Here is a 15,498-nt window from a genome sequence, read left to right on the forward strand (position 1 = left end):
TACCAGGATGTGAAAGTGCTTAGAGGTAGAGCTGAGGTGGGATCATTAAGATCTTTCCATTAGGTGGGAAGAAGGAGCAAGAGAACAGAATTCAGTACTGGAACGGCTGCCTAAGAAATTGGGTATCTGTTCTGGAGGTGATAGGAAGTTTGAATCAGAAGAGGGGGAATGACCTTGCCTAGCTCCATTTATAGGAGAAGGAAATGGCAACCCACTCCAGTGTTCTTGCCTGGAGAATCCCAGGGACAGGGGAGCCTGGTGGGCTGCCGTCTATGGGGTCACGGAGTTGGACACGACTGAAGCAACTTAGCAGCAGCAGCTCCGTTCATTTATTTATGTTGGGGGGTCGGGTGGTGCTTCTCATTGCAGTGGCTTCTTGTGGCAGAGTGTGGGCTCTGGGGCGAGTGGGCTTCAGTAGTTGTGGTACATGGGCTCAATAGCTGTGCCTCTGGGCTTAGTTGCTCTGCAGCATGTGGAATCCTCCTGACCCAGGGATCGAACCCCTGATCCTGCATTGGCAGGTGGACTCTTTAACACAGCCTCCAGGGAAGCCCTTACCTACCTCTAAACAGTCTCCGTATGGCTGCACAGTGGAGACTAGATTGTGAGACTGAGGGAAGAGAAAGGAAAACCAGTGTGGAGGCTCCTACAGTAGTCCACTTGAGGGTTTATGGAACAGAGTGGTAGCTTGGAAGTGGCTGGATTCTGGATATGTTTTTATTATGAGTTAACTGGATTTTCCAGTGGGGAAGGAAAGTGTCTTTTTCTGCATGGTTGGTTATAACAAAGTACCGTAAACTAGATAACTTATAAACACCAGGAGTTTTTTTTCTAGAGGCCGGAAGTCCAAGATCAGGGTGCCTGCATGGTCAGGTTCTGTGTCTGGTGAGGGCCTGCTTCCTGGTTCCTAGAAGCCATGTTCCGTGTCCTTATGTGGTGATGAGCAGAGAGGAGCAAGCTCTCCTGTCTTTTATAAGGGTGACAGTCTCTCCCTTGTGGGGCCTACCTTCATGGTCTCCTCTAATTTCCTCCCAAAGGTTCTCGCTTCTAATACCATAAAATTGGGAGGTTCTGTGTCAGGTATGAATTCTGGGGGGAAATAAACATTCACTCTCTAACAGAGAGTGAAACAGATAGATTTAGGTGGTTTTTTTTTTTTTTTTTTTTAACATATTTGTGTGATTGACTTACGTTAGTTTCAGTTGTACAATATAGTAACTAGATACTTACATACATTACAAAATGACAGGAAACATTCTGTTACTGTGTGTTACCATACAGAGTTACTACAGTATTATTGACTATATTCCCTACGCTGTACTCGGGGTCCCCAGCCTGTGGGCTGCGGACTGCTACCTCTTGTCAGATGTGCAGCATCAGTAGATTAGAAATAAAGTGCGCAATCAATGTACTGTGCATCAGTCAGCCCGAAACCAGCCTCCCCTGGTCTGTGAAAAATTGTCTTCCATGGAACCAGTCCCTGGTGCCAGAAAGGTGGGGGATCACTGCTTACATCCTTGACTTATTTGTTTTATAGCTGGAAGTTTGTTTTGCAGTTACCATGAGGCTTTTTTGTTTGTTTGTTTGCATGTGATCTTTGTTGTGTCATGAAGGCTCGTTTGATGTGGCGCAAAGAGTCTAGTTGTGGCGCTTGGGCTTGGGAGCATGCAGGCTTCAGTAGTTGCTGCTCGCAGGCTTAGTTGCTCTGCAGCATGTGGGATTCTGGTTTGCCACCAAGGGATCGAACCCGAGTGCCTTGCACTGCCAGGCAGATTCTTAACCACTGGGCTGCCAGGGAAGTCCCTACCATGAGGTTTTTATATATGTATATATGTACATACATATAACATAAAAATATATTTTTTATATGTTTTAAATTGCTGGTTTCTTCATGTCACATGTGTTTCCAATAGCCTACATTTGTACTCTCCACTTCTCATAATTGCTGGTTTTGATACCATATTTGTGTGTGGGTGATTTCCTGCCTTGACTGTATGTGAGCTTTTACCAGTGAGCTTTCCCATTTGTAATTTTCTTGTTTCTAGTTGTGGCCTTTTCCTTCTAGAGAAGTTCCTTTGGCATATGTGCTAAAGCTGGTTTGGTGGTGCTGAATTCTCTTAGCTTTTGCTTGTCTGTAAAGCTTTTGACTTCTTGGTCGAATCTGAACGAGAGCCTTGCTGGGTAGAGTATTCTTGGTTGGAGGTTTTTAGCTTTTCTGCCTTGCAGAGTTTCTGCTGGAAAATCAGCTGATAACCTTATGGGAATTCCTTTGCATATACTTACTGCTTTTCCCTTGTTCCTTTTTTTTTGTTCTGGGCACACTGAGCAGCTCTCGGGTCTTAGTTCCCTGACTACACGTTAAACCCGGGTCACAGCTGAGAAAGCACAGAGTCCTAACCACTGGACTGCCAGGGAATTCCCAAGTTCTGTATATTTTAGTGATGTATTTATGATTATATGTGCTGTCAAAATATGCAAAATTGTACATTAGACAGAGTACATTTTACAGTATATACTATAGAAAATTAAGACAAATCCCAGAGACTTTTGTTCTTTTAAATAGAGTTGTCATGAAAGGACTCTAATAAAAAGACATTAGGACTGCTGGTCTAGTGGTTAAGAATCCATCTTCCAACGCAGGGGATGCAGCTTTGATCCCTGGTAAGGGAACTAAGATTCCGCATGCCCCAGGACAAGTATGCCCACGTGCCACAACCAGAGAGGCCTGCGTGCTGCAGTGAACAGCCCACACACCTCAACTAGGGCCTGATGCAGCCACATAAGCAAATCTTAAAAATAAAAAAGATGTTAGACCACGTAGTCAAGTGGCTAAGCTTCCGAGCTCCCAATGCCAGGGGCCTAGTCAGGGAACTGTCAGGCAGATTACCTCACTAGTGCTGACCAGGAAATACCAGGTTGACTGATTTACGATTTGGTTTCTGGGGAAGGCTGAAACTGAACTTAGGTAGTGTTGGTTTGGTGAGTAAAGCTCAGTTCAAGTGACTCCGTTTTGGGCTAGTTGTCTCCTTTTTTTTTTTTAAACAATTCTTTAAATTTTTATTTTAGATTGAGGTATAATTGATTAAAAATGTTGTATTACTGTCAGGTGTACAGCAGAGTGGCTCAGTTATACATATATATGTATCCATTCTTCTTCAGATTCTTATCCCTTATATGTTATTACAGAATGTTGAGTAGAGCTCTTGTGCTATACAGTAGGTCCTTGTTGGTTATCTGTTTTATTTATCTGTGTGTGTGTGTGTGTGTGTGTGTGTGTGTTCAGTTGTGTCTGACTCTTTGTGACCCTATGGACTGTAGCCCACCAGGCTGCTCTGTCCGTGGAATTTTCCAGGCAAGAATACTGGAGTGGGTTGCCATTCCCTTCTCTTTATTTATAGTAGTGGATATGTTAATCCCAAACTCCCAATTTATCTACCCACCACCTTTCCCCTTTGATAACCATGATCCTTTTCAAAGTCTAATCTGTTTCTATTTTGTAAATAAGTTTCTTTGTAAAGATTTGTATCATCTTTTTAAGATTCTGCATATTAGTGATATCATATGATATTTGTCTTGCTTCACTTAGTATGATAATCTCTATTATTTCATTCTCTTTTATGGTTGAGTAATCTTCTATTATATATATGTATATGTCTGTGTGTGTGTGGCGTGTATGTGTGTGTATATGCCACACCTTTATCCATTTCTCTGTCGATGGATATTTAAGTTGCTTCTATGCTTGGCTGTTGTAAACAGTGCTGCAGTAAACATTGGGGTGCATGGGTGCATGGATTTTTCTTGCTTGCTTTCTCTTCCTTCCTCCCTACTATCCTCCCTTCCTCTCTCCCCGGCTTGCAGGATTTCAGTTCCCTCCAGGAATTGAACCGGGCCCAGAGCAGTTAAGCCCAGAATCCTAACCACTAGGCCACTTAAGGAACTTTCTTAAGTGGCATGTATCTTTTCAAATTACAGTTTTTTCCTGTTAATATGTCCAGGAGTGGGTTTTCAAAACAACTTTAAGGAGAATACGTTTTGTGAAACACAAGTAGTTTTCCCAAATTTACAGTCTTTAGATTTGACATCCACAGTGTTAGGGCTGTTGGAGATATTTCATTTTTCTTGAACACAAACTACAGTTCAATTTTAAATGGATGCAGTATCATCTCCATGGTGTATCGTAGCAGTTTGCAGCAGACGTTGTAATTCTTATTTGTAACTGAAACTCTCCTTATACCACAACCACCAATTAGGGGAGTGGAATTGGATCCTACCCCAGTGACTGTAGGCACAGTTTCATGCGCTCGTCACTCACTGCCTGTAGCATATGTTGGCTTAGAGAGAAAATTTTCAAAATCACTGGCTAGGGTCTCAGATAGGTTCTCTGCTCTTTAGAGATGTGAAGTCTTGGGTTGATCATCACTGCTCTAAGATGTCACTGTTCCCAATTGGCTAAAGATTCCACATGGAGATTTCCTTTTTAGCCTTACCACCTTCAATTAGCTGAGGAACATTCAGAAAATCTAGGACATCTTCCCCTGAACTGTCTTAGTAATTATAAATATCTCAGTACTTTGAGGTCAGAGAGCTCACATCTGTCATTTAAAACTTCCAGAACCCCGTTCACCTGAGACCCTGTGCACACGTTGGCCCTGGACCAGCAGCTTTTCCATTTCCTGGTGTTTTCCTCTCCAGATTGCAGTTCTTGGCTCAGTCTCTTTATTAAACTTTCAGCAGGGCCAGCAAATTTTAATTGTTACTTCATTAAGTTCCCCGGTATGACTCCCTTCTCTGTTGATATTCAGCTCCTGCCACCCACAGAAAGAGCAGAGCTCACCATGTGAAAACAGTTTCTGCTTCCTGACCTAAAACAAATCAGTTTAACTCAAATGCCAGCTAAGAGCCATGCCCTCATGTCTCAATTTGTCTGCAGACTGGTTCTTGATCAAATCTCATGACTGGTGACCTGTTACTGCTCTCTCTTTCAGTCTCTTTTTGAACTAACTTTATAAACACTTATTCCTTCTAAAAATAGTTTTTTCTCTCTTAGTGATCCAGTGCATTTCTTGTTCTACTGTTTCTGTCATCTTTTACAACTGAACTTTTGTTTTATTTATTTTTAATATTTAATTTATTTTTCTGTGTCTGGTCTTAGTTTTGGCATGAAAACTCTCAGTTCCCAACATGTGGTATCCAGTTTCCAGATCAGGACTGAACCCAGACTCCCTGCATTGGAAGCGTGTAGTCTTAGCCACTGGACCACCAGGAGAGCCCCAGAACTGAACTCTTAAAGAGCATTGTTTTTTTCTCTCTCCTGATTACATCGACAATATAGCTCTACTTTTTCAAGTTTCGTGTATTAGCCTCACAGCTCATTGTCACTAACAAAGTCCTAAATCCAATGGTAACTTGAAGATTTTGTTTAAATTTCCTCTCCGAAGCTCTTGCCGCAGTTGACATTTTTATTCTTTTTCACTCTGCTAGACCTTCATTGCTGCGGGCTTTCTCTAGTTGCAGTTCACAGACTTCTTGTTGCAGTGGCTTCTCTCTCTCTCTCTCTCTTTTTTTTTTTGCAGTCAATAAGAAATTTACTTGTTTTAAAAAAATCCAAATGCTGGCATTGTCCAGAAAAATTCAACAGGTTTATTTATAATTGTTATAAAGTTGAACTGCTGAAACTTGTTGACTGAAACATTTTGACTTTCATTAATGCTTTACGTCCCCACATTTATATTAAAAATTCACACACAAATGAAAATGGAAAAACTGCCAATACCTGATTTCTGTCCCCTATTTTCCACTTGCAATCATATATTTAGGTACCTTTTGACCCCATGGAAAAAAAATATCTAACGTTCAGAACTACTAATAACAGGAAGAAGAGAATTTTTTTTTTTTTTTTAAAGAATGAAATGTTTCCCGTTATAGTGGATTCTTAAGCACGTTCTCCATGTATGCGGCGTGCTAGCTGGATATCTTTTGGCATAATTGTTACATGTTTGGCATGGATAGCACACAGGTTGGTGTCTTCAAAAAGGCCAACCAGATAGGCCTCATTTGCCTCCTGCAAAGCACCAATAGCTGCACGCTGGAAGCGCAGATCTGTTTTGAAGTCCTGAGCAATTTCCCGCACCAGACGCTGGAAGGGAAGTTTGCGAATCAGAAGTTCAGTGGACTTCTGATAACGTCTAATTTCATCGAGGGCCACAGTACCAGGCCTGTAACAATGAGGTTTCTTCACCCCTCCAGTAGAGGGCGCACTCTTCCGAGTGGCTTTTGTAGCAAGTTGCTTCCTCGGTGTTTTACCACCTGTCAATTTGCGGGCAGTCTGCTTTGTACAAGCCATGGTATAGAGACCTCCTTACTTACCCTCCTTCTCCTTCGGCTGGAGCTCGGCGAGCTGGAGGCGGCGCTGGCGTTGGAGAGTGATGGCGGCGCGGCGGCGGCTGCGAACACCAGGGGCTCCTCTTGTTGTGGTGCACAGGCGTAGTTGTTCCATGGCATGTGCGATCTTCCCAGAGCAGGGGTCGAACCAGTGTCCCCTCCATTGCGGTGCTAGTCACATGACCTGGAAATACCATGACAGTTATTTGGGGTACGTGTATCCTTTAGAACAGTGGTTTTCTCCAGGTACTTGCCCAGGAGTGGGATTGCTGGATCATGTTGTAAGGAACCTCCATACTGTTTCCCAAAGTGGCTGTACCAATCTTATCGGGTTGGCAAAAAGTTCATTGGGGTTTTGCTGTAATATCTTACAGAAAACCCAGACAAACTTTTTGGCTAACATATACATTCCCACCAACAGTGTAGGAGGCTTCAATAACAGTCTGACCTGATGGTAATACAAGTGAGAACTCTGAAATACTCCACATAGTTGGGTCTTCTCTTCCCTACTTTGCACCTCTACTGGCACGACTGAGTATATTTCTCTGTCTTACTTCTCCTGAGGTTGAAGGATTTAGTATTTTTAACTTTGCTAAGGAAAACTGATGAACAGTAAAATAATACTGGGGCCTCCCAGGTAGCTCAGTAGGTTAAGAATCTGCCTGCAGTGCAGGAGACACAGGAGGTGCGGGTTCGATCCATGGGTCAGGAAGATCCCCCGGAGGAGAGCATGGCAGCCCACTCCAGTATTCTTGCCTGGAGAATCTCGTGGACAGAGGAGCCTGCCCAGCTACAGTCTATAGGGTCACAAAGAGTCGCACAGGGTATTCGAAGCGGGGACGGCGTTGGCGACTTATTTAAATATTAATTAGAGATATAAAGAGTAATAGAATGAGGATAGCTCAGCAGGAAAATTCAGTGGAGAAAAGAGGCTGAGTAGCTTGGTTTATGCGGGAGACCAATAAAACTTCAAGACAAGAAGCTTGCATCACTTACGTAGGCCACAGGCGTCCTTCCGTTCTCCCGAAGGAGAGGAGACACTGAGGCCTCCCCGGTCAGATCTTAGAAGCCCAGGCATAATTAGGAAGCATGGCGGGCTCCGCGCTCCAGATGGAGACTCAGCCAGAGTTTGAGAGAGAGAGAGACATGGGGAGACCAGTCTTTCGAGGAACTGATCCCAATTCTTTATTTTCCAAAGTCTGTTTTTATACACTGAGATATTATACAAAAGTCACACGGGGACAGCAGTCCTGACTTTTATTAAAGTCAGGTGCTTCACACAAATGTATACAGAGGTCTTAGGGGTGTTGCATCATCTTCTGGCCAGGGGGGCCTGCTGACAATTTATGACCCTCTCCTTGTGACAGCGGTCAGTCAACCAGAACACTTATTTCTCCAAGGCTGATTATTCTTAAAACAGACGCCACCCAAATAAAGTTACATTCCTATAGGGTGAGAGTGTAGTGGGTTTTAATTAAGGAAAGAATTTACTTAGCCTAAGGTCTAACGTGATTTATATCAAAGGTTAATACTTATTTCTTCTATATATTCATTAATGTGTGTAAGGGCAGGGGATATGGAGACTTAGCAGTAAACATTGGCTCAGCAAATGAAAAACCCTTCACCAATACAATTTCTAATCAGCCCACTATACTTATACTAATAGTTTTCTAACTTCTCTAAAGAACCTGTTTTTAGAAGGTTTAAAGCATCTCGAGCCTCTCACGGTTGGGAGGCTGTGAGCAATCACATGTGGCCAGACAAGCCTGTCAGGCAGGCTAGAGAACCTTCAGAGGAGTTTGTAGGTTGAAACACTCCTGTCACGCCCAGGAATTATTATTAACTGGAGCTCTAAGTTAATTCCTTCTCTGAAAGAGGTGGTGGGGGACAGCCCCCTGTAAAGTCAGAGGTGTAGGTGAGAGCACAAAGTAGTAAAGTAGGCAGGCTCTGGTTATGGGGGTAGATGCTCGAGGATTTCCAGGGGGACTCCTGAGGCTCGATCCCGCCTTTGCGTATGTCGAGCCTCCTTCCTCATGACCTTTGCCACGGGCAGAGTGCCTCCTGCTGGCTCCCCGCATACTGGTATCAACATGACAGGTTTTGAGCTATGATACACTTCAGAATAAAAGGGTAGTATATAGCAAATGGAAAACAAGCTCAACATGTTTGATTATTAATATAAAAATTTTGTAAGTAAGATTCAGTTCAGTTGCTCAGTCAGGTCCGACTCTTTGTGACCTCATGAATTGCAGCACGCCAGGCCTCCCTGTCCATCACCAACTCCCGGAGTTCACTCAAACTCATGTCCATCAAGTCAGTGATGCCATCCAACCATCTCATCCTCTGTCGTCCCCTTCTCCTCCTGCCCCCAATCCCTCCCAGCATCAGAGTCTTTTCCAATAAGTCAACTCTTCAAATGAGGTGGCCAAGGTATTGGAGTTTCAGCTTCAGCATCAGTCCTTCCAAAGAACACCCAGGACTGATCTCCTTTAGAATGGACTGGTTGGATCTCCTTGCAGTCCAAGGGACTCTCCAACACCACAGTTCAAAAGCATCAATTCTTCAACGCTCAGCTTTCTTCACAGTCCAACTCTCTCATCCATACATGACCACTGGAAAAATCATATCCTTGACTAGACGGGCCTTTGTTGGCAAAGTAATGTCTCTGCTTTTGAATATGCTGTCTAGGTTGGTCGTAACTTTCCTTCCAAGGAGTAAGCCTCTTTTAATTTCATGGCTGCAGTCACCATCCGCAGTGATTTTGGAGCCCCAAAAAATAAAGTCTGACACTGTTTCCACTGTTTTCCCCATCTATGTCCCATGAAGGGATGGGACCAGATGCCATGATCTTCGTTTTCTGAATGTTGAGCTTTAACTTTTTCACTCTCCACTTTCACTTTCATCAAGAGGCTTTTGAGTTCCTCTTCACTTTCTGCCATAAGGGTGGTATCATCTGCATATCTGAGGTTATTGATATTTCTCCTAGCAATCTTGATTCCAGCTTGTGCTTCTTCCAGTCCAGCGTTTCTCATGATGTACTCTGCATATAAGTGAAATAAGCAGGGTGACAATATACAGCCTTGATGTACTCCTTTCCCTATTTGGAACCAGTCTGTTGTTCCATGTCCAGTTCTAACTGTTGCTTCCTGACGTGCATACAGGTTTCTCAAGAGGCAGGTCAGGTGGTCTGGTATTCCCATCTCTTTCAGAATTTCCCACAGTTGATTGTAATCCACACAGTCAAAGGCTTTGGCATAGTCAATAAAGCAGAAATAGATGTTTTTCTGGAACTCTCTTGCTTTTTCCATGATCCAGCGGATGTTGGCAATTTGATTTCTGGTTCCTCTGCCTTTTCTAAAACCAGCTTGAACATCTGGAAGTTCAGAGTTCACGTATTGCTGAAGCCTGGCTTGGAGAATTTTGAGCATTACTTTACTAGTGTGTGAGGTGAGTGCAATACAGAATCTTAAAAACTCCTGGAAAAGTGGACACGGTAATAGGAAAAAAGAAAAAAACCCACAAGAAGTCATCATATAGCAACAAATGAACTGACTCACAGCCAAAATCATTTCATTTATAATCCTGCTCTATTTCCCTCAGCAATTGCTTATCTTAAGGCAAACTCCAAAAGCCATATCATTACATCTATAAAAGTTCAAATAAGGGAATTCCCTGGTGGCCCGGGGGTTAGGACTCCATGATTTCACTGCTGAGGGTGTGGGTTCAGTTCCTGGTCAGGGAGCTAAGATCCTACAAGCCATGAGATAACACGTAAGTGTATGTAATAGGCTAGGACTTTTTTTTGTTTGTTTAATTATAGTATCTTTATCATGCTGCTGCTGCTGCTAAGTCACTTCAGTTGTGTCCGACTCTGTGCGACCCCAGAGACGGCAGCCTACCAGGCTTCTCTGTCCCTGGGATTCTCCAGGCAAGAAAACCGGAATGGATTGCCATTTCCTTCTCCAATGCAGCAGAGTGAAAATTGAAAGTAAAGTTGCTCAGTCATGTCCGACTCTTCGCGATCCCTACTCTGTCCGTGGGATTTTTCAGGCAAGAGTACTGGAGTGGGGTGCCACTGCCTTCTCTAATCTTTATCATATGTAACTATAAACAGTTTCTCCATATTATGCAGTACCAAACAGTATTCAAATTTTCCTGGGTATTTTATTTTTAATATTTATGTTATTTCTCTAGTTTTGGCTGTGACAGGCCTTAGTTGCAGCGTGCAGGCTGTTCATCACAGACTTTCCTTTAGTTGTGGTGCGAGGGCTCAGTAGATGGCAGCGCCTGGGCTTACTTCCCCTGTGGCATCTGGGTTCTTAGTTTCCTCAAACCTAGGTTCCCTGTTTGGGAAGGTAGTCCTTTTCTTTTTTCTTTTTTGAAAGAAGGCATATTTTAACTACTGGACCGCCAGGGAAGTCTCTAGTTTTTTTTTTTTTTTTTTAATATTTATTTATTTGGCTTCACTGGGTCTTGTGGCATGTAGGATCTAGTTCCTTGACTAGGGATTGAACCTGAGGCTCAAGCAGGGAAGTCCTGCCGATGATGATTCTTGCCTGTACCATCAATATAGGTGATGGTTCTACCCTCCCGTTTCCTTTATTAGGTGGAATATGTTTTTTACAAATAAGAAAGTTATGAGAGTAGAAGTTCAGATAGAAAAAGATACAAAAATATCTTGTTTTATTTCTCCTTTCACAGTGTGATGATTCGGTCCTTTGCCTTTTTCCAAAATGAGGTTTTGAGGGTTTTTTTTCATAGTAGTAGTAATAATAAATGTAAAGGAGTTTTACAGATTTTTACTTTGTAGATACAGTTGACCCTTAAACTGCAGGAGTTATGCGTGTCAATCCCCTACACAATCACCGATTTGCGTATAACTTTTGATTCTCCCAAACATAATTACTAATAGTCTACTGTTGACCAGCATATATATTTTATTTTATATGTATTTTATACTTACAGGTAGAGAAAGGAAAATGCTCTTGAGAAAATCATAAAGAAAAGAAAATACATTTATAGTATTGTACCATATTTATGCATAGCCACCAGGCACATGAAAAGATGCTCAACATTGTTAATTAGAGAAATGCAAATCAAAACCACAGTGATACCACTTCACAGCTGTCAGATGGCTGTCATCAAAAATACCACAAATAACAAGGATGTGAAAAAAGAGAGAGAGCCTTCCTACTCTGTTAGCGGGAATGTAAATTGGTACAGCCACTGTGAATAGGAATATGGAGGTTCCTTAAAAGAACTAAAACTAGAACTACCACCAGATCAGATCAGATCAGTCACTCAATCGTGTCCAACTCTTTGTGACCCCATGAATCGCAGCACGCCAGGCCTCCCTGTCCATCACCAACTCCCAGAGTTCACTCAGACTCACGTCCATCGAGTCAGTGATGCCATCCAGCCATCTCATCCTCTGTCGTCCCCTTCTCCTCTTGCCCCCAATCCCTCCCAGCATCAGAATCTTTTCCGATGAGTCAACTCTTCCCATGAGGTGGCCAGAGTACTGGAGTTTCAGCTTTAGCATCATTCCTTCCAAAGAAATCCCAGGGCTGATCTCCTTCAGAATGGACTGGTTGGATCTCCTTGCAGTCCAAGGGACTCTCAAGAGTCTTCTCCAACACCACAGTTCAAAAGCATCAATTCTTCGGCGCTCAGCCTTCTTCACAGTCCAACTCTCACATCCATACATGACCACAGGAAAAACCATAGCCTTGACTAGACGAACCTTTGTTGGCAAAGTAATGTCTCTGCTTTTGAATATGCTATCTAGGTTGGTCATAACTTTCCTTCCCAGGAGTAAGCGTCTTTTAATTTCATGGCTGCAGTCACCATCTGCAGTGATTTTGGAGCCCCCAAAAATTAAGTCTGACACTGTTTCCACTGTTTCCCCATCTATTTCCCATGAAGGGATGGGATCAGATGCCATGATCTTTGTTTTCTGAATGTTGAGCTTTAAGCCAACTTTTTCACTCTCCACTTTCACTTTCATCAAGAGACTTTTGAATTCCTCTTAACTTTCTGCCATAAGGGTGGTGTCATCTGCATATCTGAGGTTATTGATATTTCTCCCAGCAATCTTGATTCCAGCTTGTGTTTCTTCCAGTTCAGCATTTCTCATGATGTACTCTGCATATAAGTTAAATAAACAGGGTGACAATATACAGCCTTGACATACTCCTTTTCCTATTAGGAACCAGTCTGTTGTTCATGTCCAGTTCTAACTGTTGCTTCCTGACCTGCATACAAATTTCTCAAGAGGCAGATCAGGTGGTCTGGTATTCCCATCTCTTTCAGAATTTTCCACAGTTGATTGTGATCCACACAAGCAAAGGCTTAGGATTCAGTATTTCCACCCCTGGGTATTTATTAAAAAAAAAAAAAAACCCATTGATTTGAAAAGATACATGCACCCCAGTGTTCATAGCAGCATTATTTACAATAGCCAAGAAATATATGGGAGGAACCTATGATGATCAACAGATGAATGAATAAAGATGTGGGATATCTATCTATAAATGCATATATCTTTTATATATTTATTATATATACTGTGTGCATATATTTAATGGAATAAAATACTACGCAGCCATCAAAGGAATGAAATTTTTCCATATGCAACGTCGGCGGACTTGGAGGGTATTATGCTTAGTGAAATAATTCAAAGAGAAAGACAAATACTGTATGATATCACTTTTATGTGGGATCTAAACAAAACAAACTGGTGACGATAACAAAAAGAAACACTCACGATGTAGAGAACCAACTCGTGGTTACTAGGGAGGAACAGGGCCTGACAGCAGTAGCACACGGGAGGTGCAAACTCCTGGGTGTGAGATAAGCTGCGGCATATGTTGTACAGAGTGTAGTCGATGTGTTACAGCTGTAAATCAAGTGGAAACTTCAAAAGTGGCGATCTCTGTGTTGAACACCTGAAACTTATATAATGTTGTAAGTCAACTCTACCTTAATTAAAAATAAGGTAACGTGAAACAACTCATATTTACACATATTCATGTGTTAATAATGAAGCAGCAATATGATTGGTCCATGGTAGCCTAGCTTATACGCTAATGAATGGTTGGTTATAAGAGTTTTTACTGATTTTCATGTTTTATTCATGGTTATCCTTAAATAAAGGGTGAGCATGTACAAATTAAAGCATAGGATTAAAAAATGGTAATAGATTTCTGGTTTAATTAATAAGATTTGCTGCAATGGATTTGAGATTTTTTGTCAAAATATGTTCAAATGAATTAAGCTTAATAAGAACTTTTTAGTTTGATATTGTTTTATTGTCATCATGACCAGTTTTACCTCATTAACGTTTTTATTTATGGCTGCATTGGCTAACAGAGATGTATTCCTTCATGTGATCATTTATTCAGAAAACATTTTATCATGACATCCTATTTAAGTAGTTCCTTTGCTTACGTTGTGGTTGCTAGTTTTTGTTGCGGATCATTCCAGTTCAAGAATGGGAACTATTTATAAAGACATGGCAACTCCTAACATTGAAAATGTCTGGATTGCCCTTTTTTGTAGCAGGTATTATGACTAAAGGGCTTATTCTGTTTTCTTCATTTCATTTTCTTTTTTAAATTTATTTGTAATTGGAGGATAATTGGTTTACAATATTGTGTTCATTTCTGCCATACATCAACGTGGATCAGCCAGCTTCTGTCTGACTTTTTAAATTTTTTCATTTCTCAAAAAATGTTTCTGTATGGCACCAATTCTTCTTCCACTGTTTGTGTTTGCTCTAGTTTCAGTGCCCATATCATATAAGTCTCCATCTTATAAAAGAAGTCAAAAGCAGTCTTGAGTAATCAGAACCCTTCTGCTGGATTGTCTAAGGTCATTTTGTTTTCTGGCACTGGTGCATCATATTCCTCTAGCACGGGTTCAGAAGCACTCATCTCCATCAAGTTGTCTTCTGTTCATTCCTCTGGTATGGGGTCAGTTAGCTCTTGAATTTCTCCAAGATCCATATCGTGAAACCCTTCACCTTCTTACCTGCTCCCCTCCCCCGGCCACCATACATACAGTCTCTCTCATGATTTTCTTGACTGCCTTTGTTTTAAATCCTATGAAGTCATCTGGACACATTTTTCTCCAGTAGGAATTTATTGTTTCAGACTTTATAGCTTTCACAGCTTTTTCTATAACAAGAGCATCTTAAGTAGTATAATCCTTCCTGACTTCTGTGGTGATTTCTTGATCAGAATTCTCGTCCATCGTAGCACTGATAATCTTTCCATAGAGTGCTGTATGTCATGGGCCTTACAAGAACTGTAAAAGGCAGTCCCTTACTTGCAAGATACTGATTTCAGAGACAAAGCAGCAACGGAACCAATTCAGAAAAATGGTTCTTCTTGTCTAGGCCTTCTTGTATAACCAAAGACTGGTGTTTATATTTTCCCAGGGGTTAGCAGCTTTGTAATCGGGAGTCCTGATTATCAACCAGACTGCATTTGTACAACATGGTCAGAGGGTTTGGCATAGTCGATAAAGCAGAGGTAGATGTTTTTCTGGAACTCTCTTGTTTTTTCTGTGATCCAACAGATGTTGGCAATTTGATTTTTGGTTCCTCTACCTTTTCTAAATCCAGCTTGAACATCAAGAAGTTCTCATTTCATGTACCGTTGAAGCCTGGCTTGGAGAATTTTGAGCATTACTTTGCTAGTGTGTGAGCTAAGTGCAATTGTGCAGTAGTTTGAACATTCTCTGGCATTAACTTTCTTTGGGATTGGCATGAAAATTGACCTTTTCCAGTCCTGTGGCCGCTGCTGAATTTTCTAAATTTGCTGGCATATTGAGTACAGCACTTTCACAGTATCATCTTTTAGGATTTGAAATAGCTCAACTGGAATTCCATCACTTCTGCTAGCTTTGTTCATACTGATGCTGCCTAAGGCCCACTTGGCTTTGCATTCCAGGATGTCTGGCTCTAGGTGAGTGATCACACCATCGTGATTATCTGGGTCATGAAGATCTTTTCTGTCCAATTCTTCTGTGTTTTCTTGCCATCTCTTAATATCTTCTGCTTCTGTTAGGTCCATACCATTTATGTCCTTTATTGTGCCCATCTTTGCTGAAATG

At 41.8% G+C, this 15,498-nt stretch overlaps 2 protein-coding genes across 2 annotated transcripts in view; one reads left to right on the plus strand and one right to left on the minus strand.

The window, feature by feature from the left end:
- Nucleotides 1–15,498, plus strand: part of LOC113875905 (zinc finger protein 211-like) — a 100,378-nt gene that overhangs the window by 67,687 nt on the left and 17,193 nt on the right. The window lies entirely within an intron of this gene.
- LOC113875909 (histone H3.3C-like) lies at nucleotides 5,884–6,476 on the minus strand. The gene has a single exon (XM_027514606.1). It carries the CDS (start codon nucleotides 6,341–6,343, stop codon nucleotides 5,933–5,935), a length of 411 nt encoding a protein of 136 aa, XP_027370407.1. The 5' UTR covers nucleotides 6,344–6,476; the 3' UTR covers nucleotides 5,884–5,932.

Source organism: Bos indicus x Bos taurus, chromosome 18, assembly GCF_003369695.1.
Source record: "Bos indicus x Bos taurus breed Angus x Brahman F1 hybrid chromosome 18, Bos_hybrid_MaternalHap_v2.0, whole genome shotgun sequence".
Lineage (NCBI taxonomy): Eukaryota > Metazoa > Chordata > Mammalia > Artiodactyla > Bovidae > Bos > Bos indicus x Bos taurus.

What these genes read in the sequence shown, in the direction of transcription:
- LOC113875909 (XM_027514606.1), bottom strand. Translation starts at nt 6,343, where the DNA reads ATGGCTTGTACAAAGCAGACTGCCCGCAAATTGACAGGTGGTAAAACA.